The sequence below is a fragment of the Podarcis pityusensis genome, assembly GCF_964106645.2.
Source record: "Podarcis pityusensis genome assembly, chromosome: 6".
Taxonomy (NCBI): Eukaryota; Metazoa; Chordata; class Lepidosauria; order Squamata; family Lacertidae; genus Podarcis; species Podarcis pityusensis.
Genome location: NC_138030.1, coordinates 64,024,552 through 64,044,592, shown reverse-complemented (window position 1 = coordinate 64,044,592; position 20,041 = coordinate 64,024,552). Strand labels below are relative to the sequence as shown.

The window sequence follows — 20,041 nt, the reverse complement described above, 5'->3', positions numbered from 1 at the left end:
AATGAAAAGTGAAAAATGGTATGTTACAATCCATTGGATACTTGCTTAAAAGTAACTTGCACTAAATCAGTGTGACAATTCCAAAGAAAAGTGTTTGTGGACAATTGGACTTTGGTGTGAAAATACTGCTTCTGGTTTGAAATACTGCTACTGGTTTGTACCTTATCTATATTTATAAATCTGATATGATTTGTTTGTTGGCCATTAATAAAAGTCAATGGGTGGAATCCAATGTAGTGCAAGGAAGTGTCCCCTTGAATACACAGGGTTTTTGTTTTCTCCCCTGAAACTGCCACCCATGTGCCCCAAAATCTGCTCCAGAGGGTTGGGGGACCCTGCGGAGTGATTTTCTGTGGGGCTGCAAGGGGGAAGGAAAGAAGTTTACATTCTGCTATGCAAGCAGATTTCCGTTGTACAGGGGGTGGACATTATTGAATGCCACCAATTAAATGAAATTAAAGCTGGCCTGTATTGAGAAAACCTTAAATTAATGCCTTGTTTCATGACTCACTGAGCTGCTGTGAACCTTATTTTAAACTTTCCTTTCAAATTTACTAAACCAAAATGTATGTCTCTGTTTTTGTCCATTTGATGCATTAAAAAAATATATCCTTGATTAAAGGAAATCACTGAAAGGTATTTTGGACCTTTGTATGGACAGATGCATTTTTTAAAAAGCCCAATAAATTTTAAAAATCCGTTGTGTGAGCAGATATTACATCTGTATTCACATTAAAAGATGGATATTAAGGTGTATTTTGTATGCTGATTTCAGTCACCTACCAGACAACTTTATCAGAGAACTTCAAGGGTAGGTCAGCAAAGGCAGTTTGGCTGTAGTTTGTCTCTCAGAGTGTTTTATTTTGACTCCTGTGTCTTAGTGATGCATGAATAAAGAAACTGATGTGTGTCACCCATGAACACGGTTTTTGCTTACTGCATGATTTTCACAGAAAACGCCAGTCTTGGTGGGTTTTGTTTGTTTTCCTTGTTTCCTAAGTTAACCTCATAAGCATTATCTGTTGCATGACCATGACCGATGACTGTCTCATTTTGTATTTGTCTTCCATATGTGATTAATATCCAAATGTTCTTTTTTTTCTTCCTTTTCCCTTTTTGTAGAAATTATTGAGCCTACTACTACTAGTCCTGTCTCAAGCCCAGGTCAGTATCCACATACACCCCCAAAGTATGCTTGGGTACTCTCTCCCTCCCTCTGTCTTTCCAAGGAATGACAACATATATGTTGCTGTCATGCCAGTAGACACGCAGTTGGTGTTGAGCAGTATTACTTCTATTACTGCTGAATTGTCTCTTTCCTGTCTTTGTGCACTCACCGTTTGTGCTGCTCTTTGGGCAAATGCTATTCTGCCTTGGTAGATTTCTTTTATGAAAGCGCTTCTCTGTTTCCCTCTGTCCCAAAGATCACACAGCAGATGCAGACAGCATTGGCTTAGTGGTGAAATGCCTTGTGCTTTTTATATTCTCTTTGTGGTATTATCTGTGCTAAATTGATTGTTGGCTGTTTTGCTGGAAGCAAGGCATTTGTGTGAGTTTTCTTTTCCCCCTGGCTCTTCCTTTGTGCATATTGTGTTGGAACATCTATGACCGAATGCAGGGCTGTGCTAATGATGGGCTACCTTTTTCTGTAAAGGTTGTTCACATAGCAAAGCTTCATGAGCAGAAGTAACACAAGATGAAGAATTTTATTAATTTTAGCTTACAGGGTCAGATCTTCAGAGAGAAATGCAGATTTTCCATCTCCCGATTAATAAAAAAAACAGAATCATTCCTTGGTCTTTGAGGGCTATTCTGTTATTTACTTCCTGCCATAATTTCACTGGACTAACACCTGCAGAGGTTACTTTAGCTCTAAAAAAACCCAAAAACCCTGATGGGTAGAATGGCTATATATATTCATAGTACTTAAGGAATGTCTTTCTTTACCTATCCTCTAAAAAAATCAGAACTGTGGAAACAGGTTCTGTTGCCAAACCAGTGCATATTTCTACAAAACCATAGCAGTGTTTTGATACAGGCATGCTACAAATCTTCAGCAAAGACTTGGCCTACCCCTGGTAGCCACAACGCCAAGGGCAGATGCTGACACCCAAATTCTAGCTTCGCAAACTTTTGAAATATGGTAGTCTTTAGTGTGGAAATTTGCCCTGCTTTGAAGATGTATAGTTTGAACTATAAAGAATGAGAGTTCCCACTGCTTCTGTAGAAATTCTCATGTGTTTTCTGTGTCATTCATGCAGTGTCTGACACAGCTGTGCAACGAACTAATCTAGCAGTGTCTTGAAAAAAACACCTAAAAGTCGTGCTTAGGGTTTGTCTGGTAGTCTCACTTGCCACATAGCTGATAATATAGCTCACTAGAATTTGCTTTTTCTTTTCATTTTACCACAGTGTTATAAAAAAAAGCTATGCTATAAAACATAATTCAGCCTAAAGTTCATTTATACCCAAGTTGTTAGTTGTTTGTTTGAACACATTTTCTTTAGAAAGCGATCCTCAATTGAAACATTTTGCAGGTTGAGGAGCATTGTGTTCTGGTGCACTTTTTCTATACTTTTAACATTTCTCCCCATACCTACTCGTGAGCCTAAAACTTACAGTCAATCAGTAGATTTGTTGCTCAACCAAAGATCATAACAAATCTGAACAGTATAGTATTGACAAGTGGAGATCCACAAAATCACACGATGCCATCAGATAGATTATTCCCTCCTGAGCACTGTAAAGTATTGGTGGTTCACTGCAGAGGATTTTCCAAGTTGGTGGCCAATGGCCACATAAGCTAACCTCCTCTCTTCCCAGAAAGGCTACATTTTATGTCTGCTTTGTGAAAAACAGGCACATGCAAGCGGACGCTATTGAGAATTCTGAAGCTTTCCCCAGAAGGACAGGGCCATAATGGGAACATAGACATACATACAAAGAAGCAAGGGTTGCTATCACCTTGCATGAAGATTTAGGTGGTATGCAGCAATGCTCCTTTCAGGACTAGAAATCCTGTGGGCCTGGGATCTTCAAACTCTTAATACTGTCTCTTTATTAGTATTCCATAATACTTTGCTTCCCCATGGCTAGTTATGTGCCGAGATTCCTTGGGAACTTCAATCTGCTGGGTAAGCCTTATCTAGAAGATTTATCTTCTAGATAAAGGCAGGATCCAGTGGCAATACCTGCTGTAGGGAGTATCCATTCATCTTACTACTACCTGCCCAATGACTAATTGATCTTTCGCTGTAGTGAGAATGCATAAATATTGTCAAGGCTACTAACGTAACCCCCTATTGCTGATGCGGTTGCCAGAAACCACAGGGACCGTAAGCATAGCTGTAATGCTTTGTAGCTTGCTTTTAGCTGTTTAAGAAAATATTTACCCTTTACCCCATTTGTATGTCCAAAATGAACCCCTGCCAGTTGGCAAAACAATAGGTTTCCTTCTTCAGACCTTCAGTCAACTTGTGGATGCAGGACTGGTCCCACTCCAGATGATTGTCATTGAATGGCTTAATGCTTGAAGAAGCCCACAGATTGAACAAGAAGGAATGATGGGTTCTTAATAAGGGCCCCTTTTGATTTATTTCATTCACTTCTTCTATAAGTGTTCCACAGGCAGTGGGTGTCTTAGTGGCTTCATCTCTCCACCTTTGTTGTTGTTGTTGTTGTTGTTGTTATACAGATTTATTGACTGCTTCACAGCATGAAGCCATCTGCACAGTGTAGAAACAGAAAAAAACACAGGTCCTTTTATTGGCTTCCTGGTTTTTGAGGAGATTGAATGGGTTTGGTTATTTTTGTACCCTTGATTTCTTTTTTGTGTGGCATTTTCTTATTTTAAGCTGCTTTGGATGGGCCATTACACCTACAAAACAGCCCTGAAACATTTCATGGTGATGGTGATAGTAATCTGTTTCCTTATCACTCCCCCCCAAAATAACGCGCACTACAATCCAGTAAGAAGTTAATAACAGATACGAATGGGCTTTAGTGTGTCTGAGTTCATGCTGGATCGTGGCCAGTTTATTTTAACGTTAAACGAAATTGATATTGTATCATTTTGTTTTGTCTCACTGGCGATGTAAATTGCTTAGCTTTAATGTTCGAGTTCTTTCAACACTTTGAATGTACAACTAAAATGTAGCAATCTAGGGCTGTGTGTTTTTAATAGCTGTTTATTCCTTGTCAGCAAATGAAGTTGGAGTGCAAATAATGACGATCTATGGAGTACTTTTGAAAACAGAAATGTTTATGGGTGGCCTATGTTACACTGTTTTAGGAGGCTTTCATGAGAAAGAAGGAATCAGTGATGACAGGGGGAAATTACAGCCTTAGAAATGAGTATAATGTGTTTAAAGAGCCTATCTTGGTCCCAGTTTTGATTCTGTTTTGCTGACATCATTGGCAGAACTTCCATTTCCCATTAGTTCATCATACCATACCCAACTACCTCTCAATGATGAACATTTCTTCTTGTCATGCTAGCTGCTAATTAGCCATTGTTCACTTTCAGTCAACATCAAAAATAATTGGAGAGGGATTTCCTTCACAAACCCTGAAAATATCATCTGGACAAAAACCATAAACATAAATGTTTGACATTTTGAGAGGCAGGCAGTACTGATCAATGTTGTTGCAACTGATGATGATTCAGAAATGCTGGCAGCAATGAAGAGAGAGAAAGGGAGAGACGACAACAAATGAACATTTTCTAGTGAACTTCAAGAATTGGCTTGAAATTCTACATGAAGATCATTGACTGACAGGCAAAATTAACTATGACTAAATGAAAAGCATTGCAAAACATGTATAATCTCCACTGAAGATAGTGTTGGGTGGAAGTTGATGCAGTGTGGAAATTTACAGCTTAAAAATGAAGAAGTTTAACATTTGCAAGCAAAAGACTGCAGAAAGCAGATTGTTTTATAGTAGATTGGCCAAGAGGAATTTATATAATTGGGGAAAATATTAATAGGAACTAGAGAACTGAACAAGAGGCCACAGCTCAGTGGTGAGTACATGATTTGCATACACAAAATCTCACGTTCAATCCCTAGCATCTCCAATTAACAGGATGTCAAGTTTCAGAGCTGTGACTACTTGCATAACCTTGGAGGACTGTTTGCCAGTTGAAACAGGCAGTTGGTCTCACTCCACATAAAAGCAGCTTAATATGCTCATAGATTCACTATGCCAGCTATATTCAAGAAATGAAAAAACACCATGTGATCAAGAGATTTGATCAGATGAGCCTCAAATGCAAGGACGACGAGCTTGAATAAATATTCATAATGTTGTTTCCTTGCATACGGAATGCATGTGATGTATTGATATACGGGTTTAAAAATCTATTAACCTATTTTATCAGCTATTATTGTGAAAGGGTGGGCGGAACCCTCCAAAACTTCATATGTATGCTAATAGGATCTGAACTGGTAGCGAATGATCAGGGACCAGAACTTGAAGTCACAGTGCCTAGCTCAATGAAGATGTCAGTGCAGTGTGTGGCAACGCCCCCCCCCCAAAAAAAAGGGTGAATTCCATGGAAATAAAACTGCTGCTATCATAATGCTGTTACGCAAATCTATGGTGTGACCACACTTGGAACACTGTGAATATTCTCAAAAAGGATACTAAAGAGCTGTAGAAGTTTCAGAAAAGGGCAAGCAAGATGGTCAAGGGGCTTGATCAACTTCCCTGTGAGAAACGGTTAAAACACTGGGGCTTTAAGGGGGGGGGAGATGCCTATGGAATGATGCATGGAATGGAGAAAGTGGATAGAGATAAGGTTTTCTCCCGCTCTCATAGTTGTAGAACCTGGAGCCACTGATGAAGCTTCATGTTGGAAGAAAGGTGCTTCTTCAAAGACCATGTAGTTAGAACAGGCATAGGCAAACTCCGGCCCTCCAGATGTTTGGGACTACCAATTCCCATCATCCCTGACCACTGGTCCTGTTAGCTAGGGGTGATGGGAATTGTAGTCCCAAACATCTGGAGGGCCGGAGTTTGCCTATGCCCGAGTTAGAACCATGCAGTTCCCTCTCACGAGATGTAGTGACGGTCATCAGCTTGCCTGGTTTGAGAGAGGAATAGAAAAATTCATGGAGAGTAAGGCTATCCATGGCAACTAACCATGATGGCTGTGTTGTGCCACTAGGGGCTGGAGGCAGTATGTCTCTGAATACCAGCTGCTGTGAATCACAAGTAGCAAAAGGACTGCCAAATTAAGGTGCTGCTTGCAAGCTTTCCGTTTCCATTTGGCCGGCCACAGTGCGAACAGGATGTTGGACTGGATGGGTCTTTGCTCTGATGTAGCACAACACTTTTATCCTCTTATATTCTCAAAAAACTATTGCCTACATCTAGCCATATTTTATGTGCCGTTTGTAATTATTGTGGGGAAATAAGGATTGTGTAGCGCAGACTATTGTTGAATATTACATAATGCTGTGATTTGGATTTGTGCACCCACTGGAAATCTATTGTTAGACTATAGTCATAGAGCATGACAGCCATTCAGATATAGTTTTAAAAGTGCTTAAGGCAAGCATTCTCTCCTAGTTTACAGGCTGTGGTAGATACACAAAAAACAGAAGGTAGATCTATATTAAGAATAATGTTGCTTGCATTCCTGTTTTGTAAAAAGAATCCCTAATTAACTGATTGTTTTAAAACAATAAAAATGGCATATGTTTTTCATGAAAGCAGAAAAGGAAACTTGGCATTATATATAACAGAAACCTTACAAATGTCTGCATACTTATATGGCTGAATTTGGGGTCTCATATGGGAATTCCGCAAGCAGGACCTGGGTGCAGCAGTGCTCTCCCAAGTTGTGATTCTCAGCAACTGTTATTCAGATGCATACTGTCTCTGTCACTGGAGGAAGAAAACAGATTTCGTGGCTAGTAGCCATTGATAGCCTTAATGAAGCACGTGAAAGTATAGATGGTACCCACTTAGAGTGAATAAGGATCAGGCAGACACAGCTTTGGAGAAAAAGAAGGTGAGGTTTTATTGCCAAGCAATAAGGACCCAGTTGGAATCTCTTCCAAAGAACTGGGACCCCGAGAGAGAAATCCTGAGGTCTTTATACCTGAGCAAATCACAGCAAATCATAGATCATGAGACAATCATGAGACAGTCACGAATCGCCAGTGAAATTAGCCAATTAGCGTGCTTCTTGCCATGCTCACGGCTCCTGGTCAAGCGCAGAGTTCTAACTTCTGCTTTCCATCGTCTGCACAAATGATGCACAATGATGCACACTCTGACCTTTTCCCCAGTTCTGACAGAACAGGGAGTTTTGGAGTTTTTGTGGTTTGGCCCTTCCTGTTCTTGTAGATTATTTTAGCCTGCATCTGAGGGGGATTTTGTACCAGTGTCTCTGATTCATGTCTTCCCCTTTGTTCAGGGTACAAGGATGTTTTTTAGGGGAAAGGTCGGTTCTAAGTTGCTGTTCCAAGCAGTTTGCAGTTAGCTAAGGCAAAAGCTTTCCTTTGATTCAAAATGGATTATAAAAATACTGTAAGCCCTGATTATATGTGAGCATATATGAATATATTGATTACTGATAACTGATTATATTAATAGCATAAGGGTAGCCCTTCTTTCCTTGCCTCATTATGATCCAAATGGACATAGGCTAGATTCAGAGGTTCTATTAGTTCCTTGAATCTTTACTTACTGATTGACTTACAGCAATTCTGTGTCTTCCAGTTAAAAATAAATAAATTGCTCTTACACAAATGGTTTTTCACCCAGTTGAGGTTTGACAGGTGGAAAAAGGGGAGTTGGTTTTATATGATTACCCCTTTTCCCAGCAAATACCCCATGCCACCCTCACTTTTTTTTCTGGAGGGTCCCCCAACCCCTTCAAAGCAGCTTTTCAGAGAACACAGAGATTCTCAGGAAGATGGGGAAAATCAGTGCAAATTGGCTCCCCATCTTCTGATAATGGGATCATCCACTCAAGGGGTTTCTTGACTCAAGTCTAGGCTGTAATTAAGGCTTGTAAACATCACCTGACTGAAACTATAATTGTGATTCTAAATCAAAAAAATAAAAAGCAAGCAAGCAAGCAAACAGCCACCTCCCAAAAATGCCAATCGTGTGTGTGTGTGTGTGTGTGTGTATTACATTGGGATGCCACTAGGAGTTAAAGGAAATAAAAACAAAGAGTTCTAAATAACGTATAAAGAAGACATATATATGTATTATTTAAGTAGTAGCTGAATTTAACAAATATATTGTGTACCACCTTGCATTCAATCTGTGGTTTTTACAGCTATATCTACTATCAGCCTGCTATGAATAGAACTGGCAAATCAAGAAAACAAGGAGAACATTGGCCAGGCTTCATTACATGAATGACAAAATAATTCCCTCTTTCCCCCAATACCATACCATAATACCCCCATACCAATTATAATCAATCACTGAAATATTTCAGTTAACTCTGAAACATCCTTTTTATTGTGCATTCATAAAGATCACACCTGTTCTGAGGGAGAGGGAATTCTATTGTTGAGCTATAGCTTTTCAGTCAGCAGTAATGTGGTAGCATCGAGGCAGCCTCATAGCACGATTATTAAAGCAGGTTGGTGTGTGGACATAAATCTACTAGTGGTATAAATCCACTAATTTTTGCTGACTATTGCTGTCACAGGCATGATGACCACAGTCTGGTGTGGGGTAGAACATGGAAATGAACATAGGAGATGGGTATTGGGTTGAAATTAGGCCACAACATTATTGATTACAGATGTCAGTAGGTTTGCTTAGGCATTGCGCATGTATCCAGCATCAGAAAGCCCACATGCCGGCTGATAGGAACCTAGTGGGGTCGGCCGTGCTGGGGAGTCAACCCCAATGTGGACCGGGTGCCACGACCCAACACAGGCTGCCAGTGGAAGAGGTGTTTTGGCTCGTTGGCCCCTGTGTGGACTCCCAGACAGAGTCATCCCTCTTGGGCCACTTTAATGGAGTACCTGCTCAGCTAAAGATCCAGCCCCATGCTTCACCATTATATTTAGATCCTGTATTTTTCCTATTCCAGGACTCATGCAATTGCTTTAAAACAACGCAGTGTTCAAATTTGCATGCTCAAGTAAAAAAATAGGTGACCATCAAGGCTGTGTCTAGTGCCTAGCTAAGCAACTGCTGAGTTCTAGTTCTTGTGCTGTGCCTCTCAGGGTGGTATCTACTAGTGCAACAACTTGGCTGTGCATCAGAACCCCTCCCCTCCTCTCTCCATATGCCCCCTTAATCTGTTCTGGGAGTTGCCCCAACTTTCTAGAACAGTTTGGAGGCAAGGGCACACAGGGGAAAGAGAGGGAGCAGTTCAGTTGCACAGGTAGAAAACCTTGTGCTAGCGGAAGCACTTCATCAACCACTCACTTCTTTTGGTCCAGGAGATTACTCTGCAAAAAGCTTCAAAACGTTGTTATAGATCTCTTGGAAGCTATGAACATGGCCTGGTGGAACCACCTTTTCTGCCCTCCCACAATGTGTGTGGTCAATTATTACAATTGCAGTGTTGATTGACAGAGATTTGTTTAGGACCGGAGTGACTCTAGTTTGCATTTCCTTCCAGAAGGGTTTGAATACCGTAGGTCAGTTGGGTCTGCCTGTGGTTGACTACATTTCCAAAAGCTGCCCATGGGTATAATGCCCAGGTGTTTAAGGTATGTTGGTATCCAGTAACCTCAGTGAAGTATTTACTGTTGGATTGGACTCTGTCTGATAGCACAGGTGGCTGTTTTAATGTTACTTAGATCATTTTTCAATTCTGCAGGTGTTACATGGGTATTGTTGTTTGTTGTTGTTTAGTCGTTTAGTCGTGTCCGACTCTTCGTGACCCCGTGGACCAGAGCACGCCAGGCACTCCTGTCTTCCACTGCCTCCCGCAGTTTGGTCAGACTCATAATTGTAGCTTTGAGAACACTGTCCAACCATCTCGTTCTCTGTCGTCCCCTTCTCCTTGTGCCCTCCATCTTTCCCAGCATCAGGGTCTTTTCCAGGGAGTCTTCTCTTCTCATGAGGTGGCCAAAGTATTGGAGCCTCAGCTTCACGATCTGTCCTTCCAGTGAGCACTCAGGGCTGATTTCCTTCAGAATGGATAGGTTTGATCTTCTTGCAGTCCATGGGACTCTCAAGAGTCTCCTCCAGCACCATAATTCAAAAGCATCAATTCTTTGGCGATCAGCCTTCTTTATGGTCCAGCTCTCACTTCCCTACATCACTACTGGGAAAACCATAGCTTTAACTATACAGACCTTTGTCGGTAAGGTGATGTCTCTGCTTTTTAAGATGCTGTCTAGGTTTGCCATCGTCTTTCTCCCAAGGAGCAGGCGTCTTTTAATTTTGTGACTACTGTCACCATGGGTATATACTACATGGGTATATACTACTCTATTCCACTTTTCTCTGGCTGTCTCTATGTCAGGGATTTCTGTGTTGCATACTGCCAGGTAAAGGCATTTCTTAAGTTTTCTTGAGAAGTTTTGGGGCATGGGCTGTTTGCAGAAGATCAGGTGCAGCTGCTGTACTCAGCGTGTAAGATCCACATTTTTCCACTATGATACTTAGTAGGGAAAAAAGTACAAACACCTCTCATACCAAATCAGACCAAGATTCTTTATACCCTGTCCAATGTTCAAGCTCAGCTGACTGTACACTAACTTTGGGGAAACTAATCAATGTAGCAAGGGTACTGGTGAAAGTCACCTTCGCTTTCTTTCATGAGGAAAGTGGGATGTAAAATTTTAAATATACAATAATAAATACGTGGATTAAATCTGGTTCTTTTTATGTACATTGTTGTCTGTATTTACCATTGTGTTGGGAGTTCTTTGCTTTACTAAAATTGCCCATAGAGCCTGTCAGGGAACTGCCATCGGAAGGAAGGGAAGTGAAAGGGCTCACACAGGTTGGGAGAGACTCAGCAGCTGAAGAGGGAACCAGTAGGGGGAGAGGAGCTGAGCTGAGGGAAAGGGAGCTGGAGGGATGGCTCAGAGACACTTCCAGCGAAAACAGTGGGGAGGTTTCAGGACCTCCTGTAGGGACACCCACTCCTCGCCGGAAACTGTCACGCAGAGAGTCCAGAAGACGTGTTTCCGTTAAGGAGCTTTTATGTTGGAAGCGATTCCGAAAGCAACCACTGTCGGAATCTGCCAGCGACTGACGGAGCCATGTTTAAGGGGCTCCGTTACAGACAGAGGTTTGCAAACTTGACCAAACTCTGAGGGACTAGGATTTTACACACAAGCAGCTCATCGTCCCATCACAGCATTCCGACAGTCTTCGTGAGCAGCTTGTGCAGGAGAAGGCATCATGAGCAACCCAGCCGGAACCGGAGAAGCAGGAGCTGGAGCGGGTCCAAGCCTGGAAGAAAGGTACCGGGTGTTGGAGGTCCAGCTAGCGCTGCAGACGGCGAGGCTTGAGGAGAGGAGGGCTCAGGATGCAGACAAAAAGGGGAAAGACACCCAGCTCGTCAGAAAGGTACCAGGATTGGTGCAGAAGTTTGGGGGGGAGCCCAAAGACTATCATGGCTTTCGGACAGAGATGCAATATGCCCTCAATCTGCAGTTTGATGAATTCCCTGACGAGGAATCACGAGTGGCTTTCGTGATTGGGCATCTTGAAAAGGGGGCGAGAGACTGGGTTAGACCCCTGATGGCAGCGAATAGTGACGTCCTAAAGGACACGATGAAGTTCTTTCGCGCCATGGATCTGATGTTTTCCAGCGATATTGAACAGGGAGTGGTCCGCAGACAGTTAATGGCTTGCAAACAGGGGAGCCGATCTGTCCGTGAGTACTGGACTGAGTTCACCATGTTGATCCATAAATTGGGGTGGGATCTATCGGCGGAACCCATTCAAATGCTCTTTGAAGAAGGGCTTTCTTCGGCTGTGAAAGACGAACTTTCCCGGGCGCCCAGGGCGGAGTCTATGGACCAGCTGACCAAATCAGCGCTGACCATAGGAGCGCGCCAGGAGGCGAGAGCATTGGAGAGGCGGGAAGGGAAGGGGGAACGTTGGAAGGAGTTCCGCATTCCAGACATTCCAGAGCCAACTTTCCCGCCGGCAGAGCCGATGGAAATCGGAACAGCGCGCGCGCGCGCAGTTTCAAAGCCCAGTGAGGGGGGAAAGAAGGAGGGAAAAGGCGCCCGGAAATGCTATCTCTGCCAACAGCCAGGTCACTTTGCCAGAGTCTGCCCCCAGAGGAAGGAATGGCAAGGGATGGTAGGAGCTGTGGAGGGAAGAGAGGAAGAAATACCGAAGCAAGTAAAAGCCAACGCCTGGCTGCCACCGTCGGGGCACAGCAGCCAGGCCAAAGAGCAGTGAAAGTGCCCACGCCAGAACCTCCTAAACCCGCCCTAGTGATAGAAGTGGCGCTAGAGCTGCCAAACGGACACCCTCTAAAGATAAAGGCGCTGTTGGACTCAGGCAGCTCCTGCAATTTCATGAGCAAAGAGTTTGCAGCTGAACACCAGATACAGACGATCCCTTTAAGCAACCCCCTGCAGGTGACCACGATCGATGGCAGGGAGCTGTTGGGAGGAGAAGTCAGCTTGCAGACCGTCCCAATGATAATGAAGGTGGCAAGGCACACCGAACTGATAGCGTTTAATGTGGCCACCTTGGGAGGAGCTCCCATTATATTGGGGATGAGCTGGCTAGCGTTACATGATCCGCTGGTGGGCTGGCATCAGAGAGTGGTTTCTTTTGGTTCAGCACATTGCTTAGAACACTGCAAAGAGGGAAAGGGTTTGGCAGGGGCCCAAGCCACCCTAGCAGGGACTGAAGTAACGGAGAACGTGAAGGTACCACGACAATACGCAGATCTCCGCGACGTCTTCAGCGAAAGGGAAGCTGACCAACTACCCCCGCATAGACCCTTTGACTGTCAAATCAATTTACTCCCTGGGGCACAGCTCCCTGTAGGCAAGCTGTACGCCATGTCAGACAGAGAGATGCAGGAGCTAAGAGAGTTCATTGACAAGAACCTGAAGAGAGGGTTCATCAGAGAGTCCAGGGCGGTGGGGGGCAGCCCAGTGTTTTTTGTGGATAAAAAAAACACGAACAAGCCGAGGCTTGTGTGTGACTTCAGGGCCTTAAATGCAGTGTCAGAACCAGTGGCTTTCCCTATGCCCAGGATTGACGACATTTTGACAAGGGTCAGGAAGGGAAAGATTTTTACTAAACTGGACCTAAGGGGGGCGTACAACCTGATACGAATAAGGAAGGGGGATGAATGGAAAACCACCATGTTCACCCCTTTGGGGGCATTTGAATATTTAGTTATGCCCTTCGGCCTACAAGGAGGCTCCGCGTGCTTTCAATCGTTTATGAACCACGTCCTGGGGCCTTTGCTTTACAAGAATTGTGTGGCCTTCTTAGACGACGTGTTGGTGTATTCTGAGAATGAGGAGCAGCATGTGAGAGACGTCAGAGAAGTGTTGAGCAGGCTGCAAGCCAACCAGCTGTGGGTGAAACTGGAGAAGTGTCAGTTTCATACCAAGGAGGTGGAATTCCTGGGGTATCGCCTGTCAGACAAGGGATTGGCCATGGATCCCGGCAAGGTCCAGGCGGTGCTGGAATGGAAAACACCCAAAACAAGGAAGGATGTGCAGAGGTTCCTAGGATTTGGGAACTTCTATCGTAAGTTCATCCGAAACTTTGCCCACCTGACGGCGCCCAGTACGGACTGTCTCAGCAGTAAGAAGAAGTTCGTTTGGACTGAGGAGGCGGAGCGAGCATTTGAGGAACTAAAAAGGGCCTTCGCCTCGGAACAACAACTCCTGCATGTGGATTTACAAAAACCGATGAGAGTGGAAACTGACGCATCAGACAGAGCTATTGGGGCGGTGCTTCTGCAGCCAGGGAAGGAGGAGTCAGAGTGGAGACCGTGTGCCTTTTTTTTGCGAAAGCTGAACAAATCCGAGAGGAACTACACGGTGTATGACCGAGAACTACTAGCCATTCATGAGGCGTTCCGGAGATGGAGGCACCTGCTAATTGGCGCACAACATAAGGTGCAAGTGTGCACTGACCACAAGAACCTAGAGTATTGGAGGACGGCACGAGTGCTCAACCAACGGCAAGTGAGATGGGCCCAGGAGTTCTCCAAATTTAACTTTGAGATTTGTTACGTGCCAGGCCCAGAGAACATTAGGGCGGACGCTCTCTCACGCAAACCTGAATATTTGGAGGGGGAGGGAGCACCCGAAGAGAGACATGTCATTCCAGAGGACCGCTGGGTGTGTGGGGCGGCATTGGTGGGACAAAGAGAACTGGTAGAGGAAACAGAGAATGATGAATACGCCCAGAATAAGCTCAGAGGTCTTAGGGGTGAGGGAGAGGAACCAGGGGGTTTCGAGGAAAGAAATGGAGCTTTGTATTACAAAGGGGCACTGTATATCCCTGAAGGAGACTTAAGGGGGAGGGTACTCAAGCAGTTGCACGACAGCCCCACGGCGGGGCATTTTGGACAACACAAAACCATGTGGTTGGTCACCAGGGAATTTTGGTGGCCTAAGGTGAGGGAAGATGTACGGGAGTATGTAAGAGGGTGTGAGCAATGCCAGCGAGCCAAAGGGGAGAGGCGGGCACCGGCGGGGCTATTAGAACCCTTACCAACCCCAGAACGACCTTGGGAGGCAGTGTCGATAGATTTTATGACTGATCTGCCGAAGTCCAAGGGGAAAACAGCCATCATGGTGGTGGTAGACCTACTAACAAAGATGTGCCACTTTGTAGCCTGCTCGCATGCAGTCACGGCGGAAGAGACAGCGAAGTTATTTGTAGAACACATTTTTAGGTTGCACGGGGTGCCATTGAGGGTGGTCTCAGACCGAGGAAAACAATTTACTTCCAGGTTCTGGAGGAAGCTCATGAGCTTACTGCAGGTGGAGGTCAACTTTTCGACTGCCCGGCACCCTGAAACCAACGGGCAGGCGGAAAGAGCAAACGGGGTCCTCCAGCAATACCTGAGGTGTTATGTCAATGACAGAGAGAATGACTGGGTAGAAAAGTTGGCGCTGGCGGAATTTGCCTACAACAATGCCGAGAATGTGTCCACAGGGATGAGCCCCTTCTTGGCTAATTATGGGTGTCATCCCAGGGCTTTCCCAGGGGGAGAAGGGGAGAGATGGGGTGTCCCGGCAGCCGAGCATTTTGTAGAAGAAATGGAAGCAATCCATCGTCAGCTCCAACTCAACTTAGAAAGGGCGAAGGAAGAATACAAGAGGCAGGCAGACAAGAACCGAAGGGAAGGTGAAACCATAAGGGTGGGAGATAGGGTGTGGCTGTCAACACAAGGGTTGCCGTTCAAAGGAGGTTGTAAGAAATTAAGACCCAGGAGATTGGGTCCCTTTGAGGTCATTCAACAGGTCAACCCAGTGGCTTTCAGGCTCCGGTTACCCAACCACATGAAACTGCACCCAGTATTTCACAGGTCGTTACTGTCACCGTATGAGGGGGGACGAGAAGGGATGGCCACTCGGGGACCGGTCATAGAAGAAAGGGAATGCAGCAGCCATGTGGCAGAAATCCTCGACGCCAGATGGAAGGGGGATCAGGTGGAGTATTTGGTAGCGTGGGAAGGAGAACCGGAGTCAGAAAACACTTGGGTAATGGCAGAAGATATCAATGACGAGGTATTGATAGAAACGTTCCATCAAAGGTTCCCAAGGAAACCTCAGCCTGTGGAGAGGTTCCGGAGGGAATACTTTGGGACCACCGATGAGGAGGAGGAGTTGGAAGGATTCTCGGAATCGGAAGGGGAAGGGGAGATGGACTCTGAGGAGGAGGAGTACTTCGAGACCAGGAACCGCAACAGGTGGAGAGAAGTGTTCGGGACATCGGAAGATGAAGGAAGTTCATTCCGGGGTTTTGCCTCCTCACCGCCCGTAGAGGAGGGGGCGAGAGGGGATGAAGGGGGCCCTGGAGGGGAGGTGGATGTCAGGGAACTGCCATCGGAAGGAAGGGAAGTGAAAGGGCTCACACAGGTTGGGAGAGACTCAGCAGCTGAAGAGGGAACCAGTAGGGGGAGAGGAGCTGAGCTGAGGGAAAGGGAGCTGGAGGGATGGCTCAGAGACACTTCCAGCGAAAACAGTGGGGAGGTTTCAGGACCTCCTGTAGGGACACCCACTCCTCGCCGGAAACTGTCACGCAGAGAGTCCAGAAGACGTGTTTCCGTTAAGGAGCTTTTATGTTGGAAGCGATTCCGAAAGCAACCACTGTCGGAATCTGCCAGCGACTGACGGAGCCATGTTTAAGGGGCTCCGTTACAGACAGAGGTTTGCAAACTTGACCAAACTCTGAGGGACTAGGATTTTACACACAAGCAGCTCATCGTCCCATCACAGAGCCTCTATAAGAACTGTGTTGGTGTGCTTTGTAAATTTTTATTTTTGTAAGTTGAAATTACTTTTCCGTTTCTTACTGCGAGAGAACATTTATTATCCACAACAAAGAGATTTCAAATGACAATTTCCTTTGTTAAAAAAGGGGAAAAAATACTACATGGATGCTAATTTGAGGCAACTGACTTTCTTTTCTTTTTATACTTTAATTCCGCAAGAAGATGAACATATTAAAACAGTTAATAAAGTAGAGTCTGCATTAACTTAGGAACAAAAGGATTTTCTACAGCGTGAAGACAAGAAACTTGAAAGGTGGCAAGTATTTCCACTAAATCCAGCATGTTATATGAGAAACAAAAAACTCAATTACATCTAATTAAGGCCACATACAATGAGTCAGAGAAGCTGTGAAGCTTAGTTGCTTAGTTTCATGTTAATAACAGTAGAAATGAGAAGTTTAAGTCCACAGTTTAGCATTATATTTGTATTCAGTATTCTATACCATATTCCCTAGACATCTGTGTTAATATTTAGTTACCCTTACTGATTCTATAGATGATGAAATGGGTCTATAGATTTGAAAACTGGGCCTGGCAGTAATATTCATAATTTTCAAGTGTTTCTAACTTGAAATTGATTAGGAGGAGGTATCTCTGTGAAGTACTGAAATAGGGAAAAGAGTTGAAATAAAACGCTAGAAAATCAAGTAGCAGTATTAGTAGGAAATAATTAGTGACCTTTTCTAATTGGCTCATTTCATGAAGTGTTTTTTCGTATAAGTTAGTTCAATGAGAGATGTTCCATTTGTGTCTGTTATTAAGATGAAAAGTACACTGTGTGCATTTTAGTAAATTGATTCTTACCATTTTTATTCCAATTACTACCAATTTTACTTCTTCAGTATATTTTAAAACATTAAAAGATACTAAAATAACAATTTTCAGAATGAACTAACACAGAAGAAACATGTTTACTTCTCTTTTCAATTCCAATTTGGACTTAAGTAATTGTTTTCTGGACTTGGTATCCTTGAAATGTGCAGTCTTATTGTGGCCAGAAATATTCTGTTTAATAAATCATGGATTTGCTGTTATGGAGGAAGATTTGCATTTGATTTTCTCAGTAATGAAAGACCTTGAACAAACCATTATCTAAGTTTCCTGTTAAGTCATCTCCCCCCACCCCAGATTTAAAGCAAGACTTTACCCAGCTGAAATCCCATTGAATGAAATAAATGGAGCAACAAATGTCAGGATTTACCTAAGTTGTAACTTTTAGCCCATACCTCTCACCTGGGCCTCACAGTAATATTCATAATTTTCAAGTGTCTCTAACTTAAAATTGATTAGGAGAGGTTGTTTCTCTGTTTGGCTGACTCATGGGATCAAAAACTCTCACAGAGATACATGACCCCACACTTCTGCTGGGGAAAGATTATCACAATCCAGAGAGATACTGAATGCATGTTTCATAAGGGACTGTCACCCATATGATCAAGTGGCAGTGATTTTGTGTTGTCATGTGCCTCAAGAACAGCTGTATCAACTGAGGCTGGACCAAAAAAATAATAATTCTCCAACATCTCCCAAGTGAACAACTAAGTTCCTTTCATATAAAATATTTTGTACGGTATCAACTCATTTTATTATTCTGCTCAGGGAGGCGTTTCTGTACCTGTCAAATTTGTAGTGATTTTTTTATTGGGGGGTCAGGGAAGATACAATTCTTATGTTTTAAAGCCCTTAGGAATGATTTATGTGCTTGGTGTACAACATTTATAGACTGCAGTGCTTCACTGATGTTGAATCAGTTTCATTGGCTTGAGTGCCAAATTGCATAGAACTCAAACCTACCCATGGAACTCCCCCCGATTCATTTCAGTGTTTGAGGTGAAGTCTGTGGGCACTTGAAAAGAGGGAATTATGTTGTTGGATACTAATGGACATATGATTCACGCCATAACATCAAGATGGCGTGAATCATATGCCCATTAGTATCCAAGATGGCGTGAATCATAGAACAATGATATATTGTTAATGTTATTTATTTTCTGCTTTACAACGCTTTCTGTTTTAAGCACTGAGGAGTCGTGTTCAAAAATAATGGAACAGTAGCTTTTAGAAGAATGACAAAAACAGTTGTACTGTGGGGACTCTGGAGCAATTTATTCAGTCAACACAGATGGAAATGTTAGTGGCAAATGCAGGTTTCAAAAAGGAACGTTCTAAAATATCCAGGGAAATACCGAAAATAAAAAAGATTGTGTGATAAATGTAAATGTTTCTATACTAAAGAGCTAAATGTTTGGCTGACTCATGGGATAATGCATAAAAAGACTGGATTATTCCAGGAGACCTGTTTGGTTACAGAGAATCATAACAATATAATTCACTTGCTCACTGAATAAATAAAGAATCAGATCATTTTCTATCAAGTAAGAACAAGATCTGAAACAGGTCATCTGGAGTTCATTGATTAACATTTTCTAGACCTGTGTATCAAATTGTGAACAATTATAATATTAATGAGCTTTGCCACAGTGAGTCAGAAAGCTATTTTGATGCATCTCTTATGCTGCGCATAGTCCAACACATGAAAGCCACTGTTTCAAAGAGAAATTAGAATACCCAACCATTTCAAGCACCTTATGCATTATTTTGATTGATCAATTTTGCCCAGTTTTTCCTTTTGAATTGTCTAAAGATGCTTCTGGTCTCTATAAGGACACAAAAGGCTCCACAGAGTTTTGAAGTTGTGATTAATAAATATATGCTTTTTTATTTTTTATTGGTTTAGCCTCTATACCCATAAGTCCACTCACCATCTCTGGGGGGTGCCTTTGTGGGCTGCCATTCCCCCATGTGCTGTGACCCAACGTGGTGTGGTTTGGTTTGGTTTGTTGGTTACTATTGGTTTGGTTTGTTGTTTAAATTTTCTGTACTGGTTGGTATGCTATAAATATTATTATTCTTTTAAATTGTTCTTTTTGCTTCTTACTACTCTGATAAGTCTCCCTGGGAACATAAATCTATGCTGAATGTGTTGGAAATAAATTATGCAAGTAACTTTTTAAGAAATCTGATATTGTTTTTAAGAACATTTTTCTTCAGGAATAGTGCTTTTTTCTTTCAATGACTTCTTGGCAATTCAAAGAGTTATTTTCTATCCAGAAATTTAAATGGGAGAATATTCATCACAGCCCTTGCAAAATTACTTTTGGCCATAATCATGATGGTGCTGACGATTCATGCTTCAACCTACATATCTCACAGACTTTGTTGAAAATATGTGCCTAAGAATATGCAATTTTCCCGCTTTCCTCACTTCCAACTTCACATTATTCATTACCATTACATGAAGTGGCTATAATCAACCTGTTTAATTTAGACCTTTTAAAAAATAAATCCAACCAACAGTATTTTTCTATGTGCATGCTTGTTGATATTCATAAGTCTATGTGAAAAGGAAATGAGAAAATTGCTCAACAGAAACAGTTGTCACATGCTGTAAATAAGCAATCTGTGAGAAGATAGGCAAATGTTATCATTTTTTTCAATTATAGTAATCTCAGGTATTTCTGTAATTACAGATGGGCATACGGTTTTTGGATAAAAATGCAGTAGTTTGGTTGTTTTCAGTCTCTTAAAAACAAATCACCT

The 20,041-nt window shown here is 43.0% G+C and overlaps 1 protein-coding gene across 2 annotated transcripts in view; it reads left to right on the top strand.

Annotated features, from left to right (window-relative positions):
* Window positions 1-20,041, top strand: part of NEGR1 (neuronal growth regulator 1) — a 466,181-nt gene that overhangs the window by 398,259 nt on the left and 47,881 nt on the right. The window contains exon 7 of one of the 2 annotated variants that reach the window (XM_081008954.1): window positions 1,123-1,164. The exons of the other annotated variant lie outside the window; for it this stretch is intronic. Coding sequence (XP_080865080.1) covers window positions 1,123-1,164 — 42 coding nt within the window. The remainder of the gene's footprint in view (window positions 1-1,122; window positions 1,165-20,041) is intronic. 2 annotated transcript variants of the gene reach the window in all.